We start from the raw sequence: 23,339 nt of genomic DNA, 5'->3' as shown, positions 1-23,339 counted from the left end.
ACAGATTTTAAAAGTAGAAGTCAGAAAAGAAAAAAGATAAAAGATAGTGAATAATTAGGCAGGTAGATAGAAAGATAGATATTAAAACGGTGGAAGTAAGTAGAGAAGAATGTATGGGAAAGGTAGGATGAGAGAGAAAGAGGGAGGGAAGAAAGTTTTAAAGGGGAGCCAGTAGAGCTTAAAAGGAGAATGGGAAGAAGGAATGGGGAAGGGAGCAAAGCAGGTCTGAGGGAGGAAGTGAAGAAAAAAATTAAGGTGGGAAGGAAGGAAAAGGGGAGGGAGGGGAGGGGTAAAGATAAAGGAAAGAAAGGATGTGGGGAGGAAGGAAGGGTAGGAGAAAGATGGGAAGAAGGATGATGGAACAGAAGTGGGAAATGAGGAAAGAAAAGTTTATAAATGATGAGACAGTAGGAGAAAGTGTTACATAAAGGAGAGAGAAAAATTCTGTGAGAGGGAGAAGCCAATAAGGAAGTCAAATACAATTGTGTGTGAAGGGGATAAGATTTTAAAAAAAGTTAATAGGGGCAACCAGGCTGGCTGGGGAGGGCAGTTAGGGGGATCAAGCAGGCAGGCAGAGTGGTTAGGGCAGGCAGGCAGGCAGGTGAGCGGTTAGGAGCCAGAGGTCCCGGATTGCGATCCCTGCAGGGATCGGGCTTAAACTGGCAGTTGGACATCCCTCGAGGGCTCCCAGATTGGAGAGGGTGCAGGTCAGGCTGAGGGACCCCCACCCCCGCATGAATTTCGTACACCGGGCCTCTAGTAAAATATAAGAATGAATACTTTTTACCCAATTTTTTTTAAGGGTAAGAAATTGGCCACTCTTTTATAATTTGATTTCAGAGTGAATATCCTGAGATTTACAGACCCAATCTATTTTTCCGCCATCTTAGTCAATTTATTAACTGTCTAAACATTCAATACCCAATAAAAAAGACAGAATTTCTCAGAGATCATTCCTTTTCAATTTATAGAGAGCTACCTCATGCCATTATTTATCTGGTCATTTTCTTACTGACAGACACTGATTAACAATGCTGTGACAAAAATCCCTGTATATACACTGTTTTGTATTTCTAAGGGAATAATTCTGAAGAATTAAATTGCTAGATGACTATATGCATTTATAATTCTGACAGAATTTACCCAAACTACCTGAAGCTGCACTAGTCTATAGTCCCTGAATAAGCATTACAGTATTTTTAGACTGACATTATAAAAGAAATATATTTTTTAAAAGCATATGGAGTGTAAGGGTGAGGTGGGAGAAGAGGGAAGGGAGAAGAAAGGAGAGCTAGCTTACCTTCCAAAGTCACAGAGTTTTAATACAGCTGTATCAGGGTCCAACAAGAGGTTCTGTGGTTTAATATCCCGATGGCAGATTCCAAAGGAATGAATATAGGCTAAACTTCGAAACAGCTGATACATATACAACTGGAAAAAATAGGAAAATTAATTGAATAGTTTCTCTCCCTAATAATCAGAATCCTTAAGCAGTAAATAAAGTAACAGATAAGGTGAAATGCTGGGGATTATAAGTACTCAATCTTCCTTTAACAAGTTTCATGTCATTTCTATGTTAATTAGCTAATTAAAGTTTCATTAACCATATAATATATTTACACCATCCTTTACTAACTTAAAAAAGAAAATTTTACAATGTGCCTTATAATTTTTTATTTTACTAAGATTGCAAAACAAATCCAAGATGTGTTTTTTTTTAAATGGATAAAAAGCTCAGAGAGATATTTCAAATCATGTGACTAATAAAGTTTAGACCAAAAGCCAAGTCTTCAGTTTTTAAGTTCATCATTCTTTAAAAGAATTTGCAATTTCATCTTCAGAATAATAATTTTTCTGAGATGTCAGTCCCAGATGTTATCGATACAGAGGCCTGGAAAAATTCACATGTGAACTGAGAAAATCTATAATCAATGGCCTATCAATATAACAGTGACCCCATTAATAGCATCACTATGCTTCCTATTAATATCCTTTCAAAAATAAGTAGACTTTAAAATGCCATTTAAAAACAGATTCTAGCTGACTACTGACATAATTTAAAAGAATATTTATTCAAATTTTACTCGGAAAAAAGCACCAAGAAACTGGGTCTGCATGGAAGAAAGAATCAGACTCTTGCCTGGGGAAGAGAGGGAGACTTTATAAAGAAAGTGAGTACAGCTGACTCTTGAACAACATGGGTTTGAACTGCATGTGTCCACTTATATGTGGATTTTGTTCAACAAATATATTAAATAATTTTGGGGGGAAATTTCCTTATTACTGTGAAGCAACCACATCTATAACACAAGGCCACCTTAAAGTTATATTGTTGCTTTATTTTCAATGCATGAATTGTTATAACTGTAAATAAACTGAACTTCTTTTTCACATTATCTTTTCAATATTTATGCTTAGTGTTAGTATTACATATAATATCTATAATGTTTTGGATCATACAAGAAAATGATGATACAGGTACTGAAAAACGATTTATCAGATGATAAATCTTATGTAAACAGATGATGCAAACTTAAGAGTATCAATAAATGCAGTGTAGTACTGTAAATGTATTTTCATTTGATTTCCTTACTAACATTTTCTTTTTTCTAGATTACTTTATTGTAAGAATATAGTATATAATAAATGTATCATTCAAAATATGTTATTAATCAATTATTTATATTATCAGTAAGGCTTCTAGTCAATAATAGGCTAAGTTTTGGGGGAGTCAAAAGATAGAAGTGAATTTTTTACTAGAAGTGGAAGTAGGGGAGGGTGTCAGCACCCTTAACCCCTGCATTAAAGGGTCAAGTGTATCTTAAACCTCCTGTTTATCCCAAGGTCCATGTTCTGGTTCACTTTAGAGCATTGTCACAAGGCACCATATTTAGAGGCTACTGTTAAGACTTAGTTATTAATTCAAGTTAACATGAGACCTGCTTTCCTTCCAACAGGCCATAATGAAAACTGCAGACAGGTAATTTCAGTGTATCCTTAACATTATACTGAACTACAGCTGGAAAAGTTTAATCTTTCTTTAAAATGAAGCATAATCTAAAATGTATAGATAAGATCTTCAATTAGGTCAACATTTTGCCACCAAAGTTAGAATTAAGGAATTTAGATATTTATATAACTTTAAAAAAAAAATCCTCACCAAGGACATGTTTCCCACTGATTTTTAGCAAGAGAAGAAGGAAGAGGGAGGGAAGGAGGGAGGGAGAAACTGACAGACATTGATGTGAGAGAGAAATATCGATAGGTTGCCTCCCTTATGCACCCCAAATGGGGATTGAACCCGCAACCTGGTATGTGTCCTGACAGGGAATTGAACTTGCAACCTTTCAGTGCTCAGGACGTTGCTCCAACCAACTGAGCAACACCAACTAGGTCATTCATGTAACTTTTTAAAAGCTTCATAATTTTAATATTGTATCATTGTTCACAGCATCAACCTCCAAGTCCTAAAGCTTACTCTCAGAGTTTTAAGTTTACTTCACTGCCACTTAAAAAAAAAAGAAAGGTCCCCATAAGATATTGAGTTCACAGACATTAATTTACTAAAGGAGAGACTTTATTAAAGACACTGATATCTAGGTCAGCAAGAATCAATGGAAAAAAAAATGTTTTCTTTGCTAAATTTGCTTAAGAGTTTAAATGAGGTTAAAGTATCTTTTTACTATATTCATTCATCTGAAAGATCTACCCTAACTCCCATTCTCTTCACTTTATATTTTGAAAAGTCAATATAAAAAAATGACTTTTTATATTTTTATTTGAGTCTGTAAAAGTATATTTATAGGATAACTGAGTTTTTATTTCAGTCTGTAAAAGTATATTTATAGGATAACTGAGAGGCTTACTACTAGAAAGCAATAACAAGATAAACAACTGGTCATTATACTAAGAGCTTTACATGTATTATTTTATTTAACCCTTATGTAATAGGTACAACTATTATTTCTATTTTACATATAAAGTAACTGAGGCACATAGGTTAAGCGATTTGTCCAGTATCATATACTTAATATTCTGCAGAGTCTTGGGTAAGTATGCCTCTTTTAATTACTATTTCTTTATTTTGCCTTATTCTTATCCTATTAACTAAAAGTGCAAAAACATAATTATTAAATAGCTTGATCACGAAGTTAAAAAGACTAGAATGATAAACTCTTAGAAACTCAGATATCTAGTACATTTTGAAATTTGAGATTTATTTAACTAGTACTGTAAAACCAAGTGTTTCACCATTTGTTTATTTAATTATTATAATCATTCTGTGATATACACATTTGTCCTGAATTTTACAAGAGATCGAGGCCCAATTAGCAGTTTGAACACAATCTGAACACAGTTGCAAAATTATCAAATCTAACTTCAAGTCCAATGTCCTCTCTCCTCTGTGCTACTAAACCTGTTTAAAACTAATAGAATAACAATTTTATTCATGATTCACAAAAATGCATCCAGCTCTTGTGTACCCAGGCCCTATCCTTAAACATGTATTTATTAATTTTAAAAATTTCAAGATCAATGATTTGCCAGGTATCTGTTTTAGAATTGTGTTTAAACATTCACTTAATTATGAAAGCTGTTAATCAAAAAAGCAAAGGTGCTCAAAAACTCAACTTATATATAACTATCATCAACTATATATAAAGTGACCAGTACTATAAAAGGGGTGAAGAAAGAGGTCTGAAGCAATAAACTCATAAAACATACTCAATTCCCCCAGAAAACATGAAAGTTAAAGAGTCACAAAAAACGTACAATTGCCATTTTGGTACCATGTATGCCAAGTAAGTTCTTATTAAATGTTGAGGTCAGTCGGCAAAAGTTACTAAAGGAAAAAACACTATGTGCATTAACAAGTGACCAGCTGAATAAATTAGGATATAGCCATGCAACAGACTAATATGTAAAGTTGTAAAAAAGAAAGGCAAAATAGCGCGCGCTCTCTCTCTCTCTCCAGAATACATTTTTATTGTTTATTTATTATTTTTTACATTTTTAATTTAAAAAGCATGGTTGAAGAATGTATACATTATGTAACCATTTACATAAAAGGGAGGTAGAGCGATAAAACAATTATATACATTTACTTAAAATTTTTGAATATTCAATTACTGGAGGGGGAAGAATAGGGTAGAGAAAATGGATAAAAGCTAAACTTCTTAAACTGCATATATCTTGTTTTGTAGATTTTACTTTGGAACTATGTGTTTTCTATTTTGATGGAAAATTAACTTTAAAAAAGTTTAAAACACAATCTATAATCCTAATAAAAGAGTAATATGCAAATTGATCATCACTCCAATACACAAATGGCTACCCTCATGTGGTCAAAGATGGCTGCCCCCATGTGGACACAAGATGGCTGCCACAAGATGGCCAGCAGAGGAGGGCAGTTGTGGGCAATCAGGCCAGCAGGGGTGGGTAGTTAGGGGTGACTGGGCTGACAGAGGAGGGTAGTTGGGGGAGACCAGGCCTGCAGGGGAGAGCAGTTGCGGGGGACCGGGCCAGCAGGGGAGGGCAGTTAGGGGTGACTGGGCCAGCAGAGGAGGGCAGTTGGGGGGGACCAGGCCTGCAGGGGAGGGCAGTTGGGGGCAACCAGGCCTGCAGGGGAGGGCAGTTGGGGAGGACCAGGCCTGCAGGGGAGAGCAGTTGCGGGGGGACCGGGCCGGCAGGGGAGGGCAGTTAGGGGTGACTGGGCCGGCAGAGGGCAGTTGGGGGGGGACCAGGCCTGCAGGGGAGGGCAGTTGGGGGCAACCAGGCCTTCAGGGGAGGGCAGTTGGGGGGACCAGGCCTGCAGGGGAGGACAGTTAGGGGCAACCAGGCTGGCAAGGGAAGGCAGTTAGGGGTGACCGGGGCAGCAGGTAGGGCAGTTGGGGGGACCAGGTCTGTAGGGGAGGACAGTTAGGGGCGACCAGGCTGGCAAGGGAAGGCAGTTAGGGGTGACCGGGGCAGCAGGTAGGGCAGTTGGGGTGACCGGGCCAGCAGGTCGGGCAGTTAGGGGTGAGCGGTTCTCAACCTGTGGGTCGCAACCCACAGGTTGAGAACCACTAGCAGGGTCGTCTAAGACCATCGTAAAACACAGATATTTACATTACGATTCATTAACAGTAGCAAAATTACAGTTATGAAGTAGCAACGAAAATAATCTTATGGTTGGGGGTCACCACAACATGAGGAACTATATTAAAGGGTAGCGGCATTAGAAAGGTTGAGAACCACTGATCTAATGGAATGTACCATGGGAATAAAAGCTGCAAAAAGATCTTAAATTATTTTCAGCTGGTATTGGTAGTGCTGATATTGCTATCCTAAGACTATTATATGTATAGTATGGGACAGAACAAGTAAGTAATTATACTGCCATTAAAAAATGGAATTTTGGTCACCTTTGGGGGTGCTATGGAACCAATAAATTATTATAAATTTTGATAAATAAAGGGAAATAATCAAATATATATCCTGTCTTATATAAACTGTACTTCAGGGTAATGAAATAGCTGACATGGAAAGTTTCTATTTATGGAACTATTATAGCTTATAAATTAAGAAGGAATAATAACATTAAAATATTTTATGACCATTAGTGAATTAATGGATTTAGGCAATTATCATCAATGGCTACAAGCATCACAAAAAGATATTATGTTCTTCCTTAGGAAAGCACCTAAAACTATATATGAAATAGTCTTGATTCCTACAAAAAAAAATTATCTAATATCAAATGTACAGGAAATACAAAGAAGAGTAATATACTACATTGTACTGCAATAATCCAAACACAAAATCCAGACCAAAAAACTGGAGGGGGGTGGGGAGGAAAGAGAGAGAGAAAGAGAATGAGAGGGAGGAGAGAGAGAATGAGGGGAGAGGGGAAAGGGAGAGATTAAAAGAAACATTAAGAAGCACATATGCCAAGGTTGCAATAAATAAGTAGAACAACAAATCGATCTCTCTCTCTCTCAAATCAATTAAAAACAAAAAAAGAAGCAGCAGCAGCACATCTGCCAGTTGCAATATAGGGGCCTTACTTGGATCCCAATTCTAACAAATAAATTTTTAAAATATACATAAGATATACTGGAAATATAAATAAGTGGATATTTAATCACAATTATGCTGGATAAATTCCTAGCCTCTCTGTCATGAGTTCTATAAAATAAAAAAGATGACATTGGTATTAGGTACCAAAAATAAAATAACACCTTAAAAGTCTATGCATATTTAAAATTATCAAAAGTTGAAACTTCAACTACAGACACAATGTATATGTAAGTGGCAATAAAACATTGAATCTGATCATACTTATAACTATTTTATAATTTCATGGTATGATTGCTCTTATTTTAGTCTGTGGTACAATAAGTATAACAGAAATTAAATAAAAAGGTGCTATGCCTAGCAAAATTAAGTCCATAATTGTCTGTGAAAAATTCACTTGTCAGAGAGATGACAAGTATCTTTAATACCTGAGTCATTAAAGTTTAAAAAGTAAAGGCTTCACACTTTAAAACTGTACAAGAATTTAATGAAGCTCTAGCAATAACTACTTTGCAGCTTTCCCCCCTTAGTATTAGATGCGATAATGTAGTTAAAACACATAGCCCTCTCCCTGGCTCATGATAAGTACTTTTTAAAATGGAAAACTGCTCCATTTTTACATACCTTGACATAGATCACAGGAAGCGTCTGTTTGGCTCGACTATAGTGTCTGGCAACTCTGTATACTGTTTCCGGAACATAGTCCAGCACCAGATTGAGATAGACCTCATCTTTCTGAAAAAGTTTATTAAAAACAAACAAGATAACAAGATTAGAAACTAGTCTTTAACTATTCAAATTAGAGTAAATATTCAATAAGAGTATATACTCACTTATTCAGATTAAAAAATTAGAATGTGTTCAATTTTAATTATACAAAATCAAATCAGAATATAACCACAATAATAAAAACCATCTACCACACTTTTTCAATACTATTAAGATTCTTAATCATATTTAAGCTATTATTTAGGTTATATGATTTTAAAGGATATCACCTACCACAAAATTTCACATTTTCTAATTTGAGAAGCAATGCCCTAATATCCTATCAGGAAAGGTGTCATAGCAGTAAAGCAAGTATTGAAGTGGGAACTACAATAGTGTATTTCTAGCCCTAGCTCTGCTGCTAACTGATGTGTGCAAGTTACTTAAATCTCAAAACTTCAGTTTCTTCAACTATAATACAAAAAGCTGAACTAGTTGTTCTTCAAGATTTCCCTAACCTCTACAAAAAGATTCTCTGGTTACCTGATAGTCTATATTTAGTAGAACAATCATTTGTTTTCTACAATTAACAGAAAGTAAAAGAGTAACTTAAAAGGCAGCAATTACCATACTCACAAGTTTACTAGTTTAAACATCCATTCTCAGTAGCATAAAGACACCAATCCAAGATCATTGGGGATAAAGAAGGGAATTCCAACTAAGTACCAAGTAGGAAAGAGGAACAGAGTGCTACTCTTATCCTGAACATGTGAACAATATCTGATAAGTACACTGAAGCAGAAAACAAAGCTGAGAATCACTGTGTTCAAGTCTAGAATTGGCCACTGAGTGGGAAAATTTGCAGGTAAACAAACTTTGTCTTCCCAATTTGAAATCATCTTAACGTACCAAACAGAAGTGAAGAATGTCAATTTTCAGCATCAATTACTTTCTATATGTCAGTGGCTACAGCAGAGGAAGTAAGGGCACAGGTATAAAAGAGATGACATCTAAACTGAGTATGAAAGGGCCACTTCAGGCAGAGAGAAAACCATTGTCAAGATGTAGGGTCAAAGAGTACAACATAGCTCAGGAAAGAGTTTGGTGAGACAGCAAACCATTGACCTTCCCACCTTTTCACTACCCTTTACTTTTTCATGTTCTCCTCTCTTCCCTTTCACATGCAGCTTAAATGCCTTAGTCTGTCACAGGGGTCAGTAAACAATAGCTGCCTGTTTTTATAAATAACGTTTTATAGGAACACTGGCTACTTTTGAACTACAATGGCAGACTTAAGTCGTTGTGACAGAGACCACATAGCCTGCAAAACCATAAATATGTACTATATGGCCCTTTAAGAAAAAGTTTGCCCAGTCTGCTGTAGTACATACCCTCCTCTTATGCCATACTTGTTCGATAAACCACAACTTTGGTTAAATACAGTTTTCCACACATTCCCTAACTATACCCAAAAGATGAACATGGCTGCAAACCTAAAATTGTGCTAAGTAGTCCCTCATTAAATTCATCTTCAAGTAATTCAACCAGCCCAGGAATGATACATTTGCCTAATCTATTTACTTTTTTTCTTTTTTTAAAAAAAATTTAAATTATCTATTGTTTAAAGTATTACGTAAGTCTCCTTTTTCCCCCATTGACCTCTCCCCGGCCGTTCCCACCCCCCAGTACATGCCCCGCTACTGTCTGTGTCCATTGGTTATGCTCATATATGCATGCATACAAGTTCTTTGGTTGACCTCTTACCCCCTCACCCCCTGCCTTTCCTCATAGGTTGGACAGTCTGTTCGATGTTTCTATGTCTCTGGTTCTGTTTTTGTTCATCAGATTATGTTGTTCATTATATTGCATAAATGAGTGAGATCATGTGATATTTATCTTTCTCTTACTGGCTTATTTCGCTTAGCATAATGCTCTCCAGGTCCATCAATGCTGTTGCGAATGGTAAGAATTCCTTTCTTTTTTACAGCAGCGTAGTATTCCATTGTGTAGATGTACCACAGTTTTCTAATCCACTCATCTGCTGTTGGCACTTAGGCTGTTTCCAAATCTTAGCTATTGTAAATTGTGCTGCTATGAACATAGGGGTGCATATATCCTTTCTGATTGGTGTTTCTGTTTTCTTGGGTTATATTCCTAGAAGTGGGATTACTGGGTCCAATGGAAGTTCCATTTTTAATTTTTTGAAGAAACTCCACACTGTTTTCCACAGTGGCTGCACCAATCTGCATTCTCATTAGCAGTGCAAGAGGGTTCCTTTTACTCTGCATCCTCGCCAGCACTTGTTGTGTGTTGATTTGTTGATGATAGCCATTCTGATAGGTGTGAGATAGTACCACATTGTCGTTTTTATTTGCACCTCTCCGATGATTAGTGACTTGGAGCATGTTTTCATATGTCTCTTGGCCTTCTGTATGTCCTCTTTTGAAAAGAGTCTATTTACTAGTAGGTCCTTTGCCTATTTTTTGTTTGGATTGTTTATCTTCCTTTTGTTAAATTGTATGAGTTCCCTATAAATTTTGGAGATTAAACCCTTACCGGAGATAACTTTGGCAAATATGTTCTCCCATGCAGTGGGCTTTCTTGTTTTGTTGATGGTTTCTTTTGCTGTGCAGAAGCTTTTTATTTTGATGTAGTCAGATTTATTTATTTTCTCCTTAGTTTCCATTTTTCTAGGAGCTATATCGGTAAAGATATTGCTATGACATATGTCTGATATTTTGCTGCCTATGGAACCTTCTAAGATTTTTATGGTTTCCCGTCTTACGTTTAAGTCTTTTATCCATTTTGAGTTTATTTTTGTGTATGGTGTAAGTTGGTGGTCTAGTTTAATTTTTTTTGGCATGTATCCGACCAATTTTCCCAACACCATTTACTGAAGAGACTGTCTTGACTTCATGTATGCTCTTGCCTCCTTTGTCAAATACTAATTGAGCATAATGGTTCTGGGTTCTGCTGTTCTGTTCCATTGGTCTATATGTCTGTTCTTGTGCCAGTAGCAGGCAGTTTTGAGAACTATGGCTTTGTAATATAGCTTGATATCTGGTATTGTAATACCTCCAACTTTGTTCTTCATTCTCAGGATTGCTTGGCTATTCAGGGTCTTTTTTTTTTTATTTTTTATTCCATATGAATTTTTGGAGAGTTTTGTTCTAGGTCTGTGAAATACACTGTTGGTATTAAATCAGCCCAATAATGATATTACATTTGCCTAATCTATTCACTTTTTCAAACTATGTGATTTCTTCTCTTCAATCTCCAATATTTCTTATCCCATTCTCACCTTTAGCTGATGACCTTGCTTAGACCACTGCATATTTCCACCTACCAGCATCTATCTCCATATACTCTTTCTTTCTTTCTCTAGAGATAAACTGACCAAGCTTCTTCTTTCTAAGGCAAACCCTGATGATGATGATGATGATGATGATGATGATGATGAAGAAGAAGAAGAAGAAGAAGCAGAAGAAGAAGAAGAAGAAGAAGAAGAAGAAGAAGAAGAAGACGACAAGACACTCTTCTGTTTTTCCTATTCAGTCATTACTTCAGTAATTTTCATATCTTTCTCCATGAATTATTCTCTCTCTGTGGGAGCATTACAATCAGTACACAAAATTGCTGTTATTTCTCCCATCATTAAAAAACCCTTTAATACACTAATCACCTTGATATTTTTAGGCCCCTTTTAAGAGCAAAATGCCTCAAAAGAGGTGCCTACACTTACTTTCTCCAATACCTGGTCTCAAATCATTCTCTCTATAAAACATACTCCTCTGAATTTCACCACCACTACTTCACCAGAATTGTTCATCAAAATCAATAATCTCTTTGTTGCTGAATCCCATGTCTGTATTAGTCATCTAATCCCTCCCTTCTACTTGGCTTTCATCATATTTCCTTCTTTGAAACACCTGCTTCACTTAGGTTCTAGAACACTATACTCTCCTGATTTCATCCTACCTTAAAGACAACTCTTCTTGCTGTCCATTTCAGGTTCCTTCTATACTATTTTATTCCTGAGGAATGGAAGATATGATGATCTCATCCAGTCCAGTAGCTCAATACTGCAATACACTGATGATTCCCCAAGTTCATATATATCCTGGCACTCTGCCTTTAGCTCCAGACTAACATATCCAACTATCTACTTTATATTGCCTATGCTAAAAACCTTAGAATCATCATTAATTCCCCACTCCCCCCCCCTCTCATACTCACATATACACACACTCCCCATATCCATATATCTATTTGTGTGTGTGTGTGTGTGTGTGTGTGTACCAATGGTTCCACCTTTAAAATTTATCCAGGATCAAACTACTTCTTAACATCTTCAATGCTCAACCCTGGTTTTATTACTAACACCTCTCACCTAAATTATTATAATATACTCCTAGTTTTCTTGCTTCCACTTTTACCTTTTACAGTTTAATATCAACAAAATATGTTATATTGTATTTCTTCCACTCAACCTCATTAAGATTTATTCTTATAAATGATCTACAAGATCCTATATGTGCACTTCCTTATTTCCCTATCTACTTCTTTACTCCATTGCTCTCCCCATGGCTCACTTATCTTTAGCAACAATAGCTTCCTGCTGTCTTTGAACACACTTGGCAGGCTTTCACATTCAGGGCCCCTGTACTGATTAATCCTTCAGTCTAGAATGCCCCCTCTCCCTAACCCCCTAGCCCCCGCCCCATATACACACAGCTCACTTGCCTCAACTCCTTCAAATCTTTGCTCGTGTTCCTTTCCCTAATCAGACCATTTAAAACTGCAAGCCATTCCTCCACCCCACACTCCCATGTGCCTTCTCCATTTAATTTTTCCCATGATATGTAGCACTTTCTAGCCATATACTTTACATTTTATTTTCCCTCACTAGACTAAGCTCCATGAGGGAAAAGATTTATGTCTGTCTGTTCACTGCTCTATCCCCACCCAGAGTAGTGTCCAGTATATAATAGATATCCATTTATGTGTGCGTGTACCAATATTTGAGTAAATATTTGTTGAATCAATTTTAGTTCAGAGGCAATGGATATTATTAAAAAATTAGGATGATCATCTGACAGGTCTGTTTTAACTCAAACCGCAATGTAAAATATGGGTATGGAGAAGGAGGAAGTTGGGAAGATGAGAATGAAAACTAAACATCTGGAAACCTATAGGGATCTTAAGGTTTGGACCAGGGCAAAGGCAAGAAAAATTTTTTTAAAAAGGAGGTGAGTGGGGGCAGGTAAATTGGCTAGTTAAACATGAGTAATAGAGAATCTGAGAAACAAAGAAGTTGGAATTAATTTAACAGTCTCTAAACTTGGGCAACTAGCCTGGTAATGAGACAGGGAAAGCATGGAGAATAAGTGTGCAGGAGGACAGGGCGGAGTGATTGTTGAATTTTTACTTAATGAATCTCAGAACATTTTAGGCTGCTATGTTCCATAGGTGGGTGGAAATACAGGTTAAGACAAAACTCAGAAAATAACAGTAGAGTACAGCTAAAGATTTAGGCAATAGCCAAAACTATGAGAGAACAGACTCACTCACCTAAGAATTGTGTGTACAGTAAGAGATTGGGGAAAGGACTAAAACATACAATAAACTTAAACAGCAGACAGCATTAGGAGATAGCAAAGACTAAGAAAGAAAACTAAGAAGCATAAAAAATCAAGAAAAGACTACTAGCATCAAGTGATACAAAGCTGAAATTTCAATGGCAGGGAGGATAAGGACTGAAAAGTCCTGTTGGATCTGGTATATCATGGTTCATAGCAGATAGCAGGTGGATAACAGGAGGCAGTTAATTTAGTTTGTTCTTACAAAATGCCTTTCAGTGAAAGCAAGGAGAGAGCTGAGAGCTGATATCTTGAGGGAAAGCAAAGTCAAGGAAAAATTGTTGATGTGCTTTTGTTTGTATTTTTTGACGGCCAAAAGAGACCCAGATTTATATGTAGGCTGAATGGATAGAATATAAATCATAAAAAAGGAACAGCTGAGAAAGTAAGATTCTAGAATATCACAGGAAGAGGGAACAAGAACACAGGGAAGCTATTCACTATAGGAATTAAGAGGCAAGGTTAGTATGAATCACACAAAACTACACAAAGTCCCAACTCTGCTACGACAAGTTATGGGACCATGAGCAAGTTAATTCTCTAGACCTGTTTCCTACAAAATAATGCTAATGATGGTGTCTACTTTAAAAGACTGTCTTAAGATTATAAGAAGTAATCTATATATAAAGTTCTTTAAGCACATTAGACTCAATTTTAACTATTATTATCTTTAGAAAGGAACAATACCTTTTTTTTTTTTCCTTCCCGTACATCTAAAGTAAGTGATTAGGTGCTGGGGAGAATTGTAAGTAAGATGAGTGAATGTCTGATGACCCTATTTTTTGCAAAGCGATGAGGTCATATGTAAAACTGAGGGTAGCAAGAGTAATGCTGAATATTTCTCTTAAAATTTCAGAGATCAAGATTTATTTAGACAATGACCAGTTTCGAGTGAAGGTGAAGTCCAATAAAGAAAATAAATAAAAAGAGTGTTATAGTGGTGTCAAAGAGATTGTTGTGTTAAGTAGATTGAAAGAAATGGTGAATCTTGGATTTTGGAAAGGTCATTAACACAGATGTCAAAGCTATTCTTTTTTAACTACTTGATTACAAGGTTTCTTGATTTTAACAAATCATTTGACAAAGTTAATCATGATATATTTACGAATGGCCCAGAGATGTGTAAGAATGCATTAGAATTTAATTCATTTGCTAAACAATGATAACAAAAATGAAGAATAAAAAGATTAAAAAATTAATGCCAAGGACAAGAAAGGTAGGGCCACAAACTCTGTCTTCACTTATCCCAATCAATATTTTCATAAGTGATTTCATTTATTAGGGGTTGCAAAAGTAAATGCCTTCAATGGCTAAGTAATAAATGTAAATGTGTGAAACCAAAATGTATAATGCAGTAAGGTACAGTGGCTGGTAATTCATATAGTATAAGACTTAACTAAAAGCATTCTAATTCAAAAAAATATTAACATAATATGCTAACCAAATAAAACACACGAGAGGGGGAATTGGGCAGTCAGTTTACAATTTCTGACTTCAACACAACTACCTAAGATTGACACAATCCTAGGAAAAATGTCTTAGAATGGAAGACCAAGTAAGAAATTTAAAGAACTCTAATAGCCTGGAATGCTAAACCAAACCCACAATATAACATTTAACAAAGATAAATATAAAGCCCTATGAGTGAAATAAAAATATCAATTTATTATGTAGAATGGCAGTTAAGACTTGACAGTAATTCATCTGAAAAATAAATGAAAGGTAAAATTGAACAGAACTCAAAAGAATCAACACTGAGGTGCAGTTAATGAAAAACTTGGGTTACAGTAGAACTATTGTGCTCATATCAATAAAGATAATTCCACTCTATTTCTTACAGTTCATGTTTCATTTGACAGTCATTTTTGGGGCAGTATATTTTATTCATAATATTAACAAAGCAGAACACATAAAAAAAAAGGTTAATAAAACCATGTCTGCTATAGGTTGAATGTTCTAATTTACTACACTGTGAGAAATATGAGGGCTCAAATTATATTTGAACTATTATTTTGCAAATTAGCATAAGCCTATCTTTTTGCTCAAATAAATTCTGGTTATTCACACTGTTTACTCATCAAAAATTTGCAATTTTCTTTAGAATCCTAGAAGAGGTTTGTCCGTTTTGTAGGTATGATATAAATATTCCTTTGACATTTAAAAGCTGCCATTTTGACTGTCTTTATTTTCTGAGACACTGGAGATGTCTTATTATAAGTGAAGGCACTGTGAACTACCTTTCCCTTCAGGGCTCTGTGCTTGTATTCAAATCAAATCACTTAAAAAAAAATCTAATTGGGTCCTAAGATTGAAAACCAAAACCAACAAATAACACTACCACCAATACTGATTTGAAATGAAAAGGCTCAACAACACCATGCTCTTTAATGTTCTTGTTAAACTTATAGATGTTCTGCTGTGAATTCAAAAGCTATAGGAATAATCCTGAGTGGAGAGTACATATCCCTATGAAGCAACATCACAGTAGAGGAAACACTAACATTTTCACCTTCCTAAAGTAGTTTTGTTTGGAGATTTGTGCAAAAGATAATTCAAGAGACTGGGAATGCTAACATTTCAAGATGATAAATGGACTAGGATTAATTTCCATCACTTATAATTATCTGAAATATCTCAGGTCTGCTGTTTTCTTAATGTAATCTCTCTTTGGGTTATCAACAAATGCCTAAATACTTATAGATTAGCTATAGATTTAAAAAAGCAAATACAACATCCTATATAATAAAGAGGTAGTATGCAAATTGACCATCATGCCCTCACAAGATGGCTGCCTACAACCAGGCTGGCAGGGGGGTTAGTGAGGGATGACCAAACAACTGAACAAGCAGGTTGCGTGGGGTGACCAGGCCAGTGGGGGGGCCATGAGGGGCGACCAGGCTGAAAAGGGGGGCAGTTGGGGGCGACCAGGCCAGCAGGAGGGGCAGTTGGGGGCGACCAGGCAGGGAGGCAGGTGAGCGATTAGGAGCCAACGGTCCAGGATTGTGAGAGGGATGTCTGACTGCCAGTTTAGGCCCAATACCCGGGATCGGGCCTAAACCAGCAGTCAGATATCCCCCGAGGGGTCCCGGATTGGAGAAGGTGCAGGCTGGGCTGAGGGGACACCCCCGCCTGCCCCGTGCACGAATTTCATGCACCTTGCCTCTAAGTATTGTAATACTTGGAGACTTTTATACAACATTTTCAATAAGAGAGAATATCTAGACAGAAGAGCAAAAGAAACAGAGGGCTCAAAAAACATTATAAACCAGTTAGACCTAACAGATACATACAGAACACTACCCCAAAATAAAAGAATACACATTCTTCTCAAGTGTACATGAGATATTATCTAGGATAGTCTATATTTGGGCCACAAAACAAATTTCAATATATTTTAAAAGACTGAAATCATATAAAGTTTCTTCTCCAACCATAATGGAATAAAACTAGAAATCAATTACAAATAGAAAACAAAAACAATATAATAATCACAATGTTTAGAAATTCAACAACACACTCTAAACAACCAACAAGTCAACGAGGAAATTAAACAACATACTACTGAACAACAATAAAAAGTTTAGAAAATATTTAAGAGATAAATAAAAAAAGTTCAATATGCCAAAACTTATGGGAGGCAGTAGAGGCAACACTCAGAGGGAAATCCACTGCTGTAAATGCCTACATTAAAAGATCTCAAATAAATATCCTAACTTTACACCCTGAAGAACTAGAAAAAGAGGAAACTAATATAGCAGAAGAAGGAAATAATGATTAGACCAGAGATAAATAAAATGGAGCACAGAAAAAAACAATAGATTTATGAAAATCAAAAGTTGATTCTTTGAAAAGATGAACAAATTCACAAACCTTTTACTAGACTGGCAATGAAAAAAGAGAAGACACAAATAACACAAATGAAAAGTGAGAATATTTTCATTACAGAAATAAAAAGGATAATAGAATAGTATAAACATCTGTGTGCCAACAAATTAGATAACCTAAAAGAAACCTATACATTCCTAGAGACACACCAATTACTGTACTGACTTAAGATGAAATACAAAGGTCTCAACAAACTTACATAACAAGTAGAGATTAAATCAGTAATCAAAAACTTCCCAGAAAGTAAAATACAGTACTAGATGGTTTCAATGATAAATTCTAACATTTAAAGAAGAATTAAAAACAATCCTCTTCAAGCTCTTCAAAATAAAAAGAAGAAAGTGTAAATAAAGTATTTAGATTACTATCTGGCATATACTAGTAGTAAGCACCATATAAGTTTTGGCTATGATTAATACTACTACTACTATTATTATCATGCAGCAAAAGGCTATTTATTTACTCTCTTCTTAAAGTTCTCCAAAGAACTGTACAATCCAAGTTTTATTTAAGGAAGGCTACCTCTTTATTATTCAAGTAATCAATCTATGATGAACCATAGGTAAAATATTACTGAATAAGGCCTTGTTCCGCAATCATTACTAACATATTTTTTTAATGTTACATTTCTAACATATGGCTTCTGGAAAAATTTACATTTTAGGCTAAATAGTATGACATACTATACAGACTCGAGACAGTCTGCCTAGAATTGACTCCTAACTTTACCACTCAGTAGCTATATGACTCTCAGGTAACTTAACTGTGATTGCATCAGTTTCTTCTGTAAAATGGGGATGATAATAATAACAGTACATATTTTTCACTGGGCTGCTGCAAGACTTAAGTTACAAAGTACATGTAAACATAATGTTTGACATATAGCAAGTGCAATATATACTTACTATTATTAAACAATAATCCGTAAAATAAGTAATAAATGAATGTTTATTAAGTGTTAATTATGTACCAGGTGCTATAATAAGCATTTACTAAATGTTATTACATTTTTTCCTTACAAAATCCCTACTGTACAGAAGAGAAAAAGGTTACAAAGGCTTTTTCCCAATCATACTGCTATCAAGCAGAAGAACTGGGATGCACACCCAAATATTTCTAGCTACAAAGCCAGTGCTCTTTACTTCTCAGGACAGATTCACCCCTACCCTTTCCTCTCCAGCAGTAGAGGCAAACAGGCATAATCAAGCACTGCATTCTTATCCCTGATCTCAGAGCAGTGAAAGGTACAATCTCCCCCTTCTACACACAGCCCTCCACACAGTTACCATCAATGAAATAAGTTGATATGAGGAATAAAATCAACTTGCCATCCTTGCTATTTAAATTGTCTCATATAAGTAAGTACAGGGAAAGTTTTATTTAAGGAAGGCTACCTCTTTATTATTCAAGTAATCAATCTATGATGAACCATAGGTAAAATATTACTGAATAAGGTTACTTAAAGAAATTTTTCTTAAAGAAGATTATGAATCCTATATAATAGAGAGGTAATATGCAAATTGACCCCCACATCATTATGCTGTCACAAGATGGCTGCCCTGCCCAGGCCCTCCCCCACCCCTGATCAGCCTCTCCCATCCCTATTGAGGGTAGGGTGGCTAGCCAACCCCTCATCCCCCCCACGGCCCCTCACCCAGGCCGGCCACACCACCACGCTTTCCCAGGTCTGGGAATACCCCAGGCAGGGTGCAGGCACGGCATTGGTCAGAGGCAAAGGTCCTGGCTGTCCCTGGCCTCGAGAGTCCAGAAAACCTCAGCACTGACCAAAGACCAAGACCGAGTGGAAAGGTCCCTGCCAGAGCTTATGGCTCAAAGTGCCAGGAGGAGGCGGAGCATCTTCAACCTGCAACCCTGGCATCTGCACACCAAGCCTGGGGGCACACCACGCCAGTGGTGCCTGCGGGTGAAAGGGGGAGAGCAGGGAGCTGGGAGGGGCCTAGAGTCTTCAGGAGCAGACCGCCTGCCGAGGTTGCTGTGACCCGCGTGCCTGGACTTGGTCAAAGCCCCTGGTCAGCTCTGCCGCTTGCCTTCCAGGTGCGGCTAGCCCTGAGCCGGCTGGCGTTGTGCTCAGAGAAGCAGCTGTCACTAGGCTCCGTTAAATAAGAGAAATCAAAGAGCCGAGAGTAAATATCCTCCCAGCCCCTTCCTACGCCCCCAGACAAGGAGGGCTGGGGAAGGGGGTAAAGGAAAACGGCTGCTGCTTGGCGTTTTATAATGAAAAGACTCCTGCTATGTAGAGAGGAGAGCTGATTCATTTCCAGCAACACCTGGCGTGTTCCCTGCCCCAGCCCTGAAGCCTGACAGCACCTAGCAAAGGTGTGTCCACACAGCCATGTTGGCCTGGCTCCTGGAACGTTGGGAGCAAGTTTGAGCTGCATTGATTAAAAAAAAAAAGTAAAGATTGAAAAACACCTCTTTGTACTCACATGGCACTATAAGAGGTAGATTACAACATCTGATTCTGTCCTCTGTGTTGATTTTGAGGCAGAGCACAAATAGGTTCATGGGAAAAGCAGAAAAAACAAAGGGCAAGGGAGAGGATCCTGCCGTCCACAGCACTGAAAGTTTTTTGTTATTTTTTCTTCTGTTCTTCAAGTCAGTATATGCCATTTAAACCACTTTACGAGTTAGGTAATGAGCTAATGCTTCCTCTATTAAGAGCAAGCAGCAGTGCCTTTCATATGAGTCACATACATTTAATCCATTCAAATGGAGCATACTGAGTGGAGAGAATGGTATGTGTCATTATATAAAGAACTTGGCATTATGATGCTATCTGGCTGAAAATCTTATTTATTTTGAAATTTAGAGAACATAGACAAATCAGGCATTGAAAATGAATGTGCATGCTTAAGTGCATGACTTTATTTTCATCCGTAATGACCAAACAACCGGTCACCAGGAGGTGCATTGATGGGTCCCGCAGTGCGGCGGGTTTGGAGTCTCGCGGTGCAGCAGGTCTGGGTGAGGCTGTGTGACCCGGGCCAGGGCCGGGGGGCCTGAGGCTGTGCCACCCGCCCTGGCGCCAGGGCCAGAGGACCTGAGGCTGTGACCCCGTCCTGGCACTGGGACGTGAGGCTGCGTCCCCCCCGCCCGCTGGGGCTTGACAGGGGAGGGGTCTGACAGGAGTGGGGCCGGCTGGGTCTTGGTGTCATCCAATGGGGGTGGGGCCAATAGAGAAAGGGCAAATAGTAATATTAAAATATTTCCTCTAATTAATTCCCTTTTAATGTGCACTAGTTTATTGAATAAAATGTAAGGCTCCTATAAAGGCAATATGGTTTACATACTACGTACATCCTTCAGAGGTTCTACAGAGGTGAACAAGGAAGGCAAAGTCAGCTGGTGCTATGCCCCAGTTTCAAGCATAGCAACTTTCCTTTCTAGCTGTTTTTAGAACAGGGGTTCTTTATAAAATTTCATTAAGGGGAGATGGGGTACCTACTGCCACATATCAATATTGGGGAAAAAACTATTCTATATGATACTTAGAATTCATAAAAATATTATAAGCCCAGTCTTTCAAAACATTCAAAAATCCCATTTTTCTCTGATCAAGGAGAAAGTGTTACTACCCTGTATTAAATCAGAGTTAGTAAAACCTATTGGGTAACCTAGAGTATACTATTGACTACATGTTGCTTTAGTTACTAATGATTCCAACCAGCAGACTAAGACTAATTGGGTGACATCTCTAGTCTCTGTCCTGACTTAACTCCTTCTTCTCCTAGTTACACTAGCTACTCTTTCCCCCAAGTAGGCTAAAAACTGATTATTTATAATCCCTAAAGAAAAACAGTCTTTAAAATGACAGAGTGGGGCACAATAAAAAGGTCACCAAAATAGATATAACCATTCAAACTATGGTCAGTAGAAATATTTGCCAAATATTACAGCAATCCTACTTTAATTTCACCCCAAGCTAAAAAAGCACTTATGGACAAAAATTATGAGCCCAGCCAGCATGGCTCAGTGGTTAAGCGTTCGCCTATGAACCAGAAGGTTACAGCTCGATTCTCAGTCAGGGCACATGCCCGGGTTGTGGGCTGAATCCCCAGTAGGGGGCATGAGGAAGGCAGCTGACTGGTGATTCTCTCTCATCATCGATGTTTCCAATCTCTTTCTCCCTCTCTGAAATCAATAAAAAGATAGTTTTAAAAAATTATGATGAGACCTGGGATAGTTCAGTTACAATTCTAAAATTAAAAATAATAATAGGAAAATATGCCGAAACCGGTTTGGCTCAGTGGATAGAGCGTCGGCCTGCGGACTCAAGGGTCCCGGGTTCGATTCCGGTCAAGGGCATATACCCTGGTTGCGGGCACATCCCCAGTAGGGGATGTGCAAGAGGCAGCTGATCGATGTTTCACTCTCATCGATGTTTCTAACTCTCTATCCCTCTCTCTTCCTCTCTGTAAAAAATCAATAAAATATATTTTTTTAAAAAAATAATAATAATAATAGTAAAATAGTTAAGAGGATTATGTAATGTAAGAACTCAATGGCATATTATGTAACCAACAACTACAAATACTAAGAGGCAGCAAGGGAATGATTGTGAGCTCTTGTAGGGTTAATAAATTTATAAACAATTATTCCCACAAACATGTAAAACATGTATATGGAATAAAATGTGTAGAACTGAACTAAAAAGTCAGGCTAGTGAGTGAAAATTTTTTCTTCTTTAAATTTTCAAAATAAAAGAAGGGAGTAAGTATAGGCTCAGAGTGAAGAGATACCAAGGGAGAGAATGAGGAGGCTAAGGACAGGTGAGAACCCAGACAAGGATTTAGAAAGGATTAAATAGTCAGAAAAAGTTTGAAATGGGTAGAAACCCAACAAAAGAGAGGTAGAGAAACCCACAGAAAAAGGTTGAGAGATCTATACTGGAAATAGCCAACAGAGAGAGGGAGATGGGGTAGGAGAGAGAAGGAGAGGGTGAGACAGAGACAAAGCCAGGTAGCCAGAGTTAACGGGGGAGTGAAGGATCTGAGGTATTACACAGATGAAGAGGGAAAGATAGAGATCCAGAGCCAAAAGTGAAGGGGACAGAAACCCAGAAAGTAGAGACAGAAGAGAAATGGGAGGAAAAGCTTAGAAAAAGAGGTAGAAAATGATAGAGTCAATGATGAGATGAGTACAAAATACTCCTATATACATTTGAACTCATCCATGGAATCTAACTAAGTCTATCATCCCTATAATCCTGAAACATTGAATCCTTCTCTTATCCTCACAATGCCCTCAGCTCAATCCCCTATTTGCATCCTCAAGACTCCCCTTTAGGCTCATGTTCTTACCATTAACCTACCCAGAGATTTCCCTGAGCTCTCCGAAACCCCAAAAAGAAACTCTTCATAGAGTTTCAAACCCCAGTCTCTTCATAGAGGTTTCTTCATTACTGCCTTGCCATTGACTAAACCTGGATCCCACCCAAAGGTACTGACTTCCTTGCAGCTCTCTCAAATGAAGACTGGTCTCACCTTTCACATATTCTAGGACCAGAGGGCAATACTGGCAAACTGTTGGCTCTTGGCTGTCCTGGCCTCAAACAACATCCGTTCTCCCTCCTTCCCAAACTCCTAAGAGATCTACCACATGGCTACACACCCTATCTACCGAATCTTGTGAATATCATCCCTCCATTTAGCTCCCCCAAACCCCACCTATGAATTCATACATGCACCTGTTTACTGGGCATCTCTATTTGCATGTCTCAGAGGCATCTCAAACTATTTATCATTTCCTCCCACAAAACTCTTCTGATATATACACACTAGAGGCCTGGTGCATGAAAATTCATGCACTGAAGGGGGGGTCCCACAGCCAGGTCTGCCTCCTCTCAAAGTCCAGGAGCTCTCAGGGGTGGGAGGCAACCCAGCATTCAGGGGAAGGTGACGCTGCCATCACACCTCTGCTGCTGCCACTGCCAGCAGTGCAAGCCTTGGCTGGGCCTGGTTACCTGAGACTCGGGCAGCCCTGAGTGGCTGGGCAGCCGCCATCCAAGGCTTGCCTGCGCCTCGGCCGGAC

General features: G+C 37.8%; 1 protein-coding gene across 6 annotated transcripts in view; it reads right to left on the bottom strand.

The window, feature by feature from the left end:
- Positions 1-23,339, bottom strand: part of GSK3B (glycogen synthase kinase 3 beta) — a 181,349-nt gene that overhangs the window by 64,491 nt on the left and 93,519 nt on the right. For all 6 annotated transcript variants that reach the window (XR_008555580.1, XM_028153352.2, XM_028153347.2 and 3 more), the window contains 2 exons: positions 7,681-7,791; positions 1,301-1,431 (listed from right to left, as the gene is read on the bottom strand). Coding sequence is in view for 5 of the 6 variants with exons in the window: in XM_028153352.2 (XP_028009153.1) it covers positions 1,301-1,431; positions 7,681-7,791 (242 nt within the window). In the remaining variant the exon portion in view is untranslated. The remainder of the gene's footprint in view (positions 1-1,300; positions 1,432-7,680; positions 7,792-23,339) is intronic.

This window comes from Eptesicus fuscus, chromosome 3, assembly GCF_027574615.1.
Source record: "Eptesicus fuscus isolate TK198812 chromosome 3, DD_ASM_mEF_20220401, whole genome shotgun sequence".
Classification (NCBI taxonomy): domain Eukaryota; kingdom Metazoa; phylum Chordata; class Mammalia; order Chiroptera; family Vespertilionidae; genus Eptesicus; species Eptesicus fuscus.
This window is presented reverse-complemented; position numbering and strand designations above follow the sequence as displayed.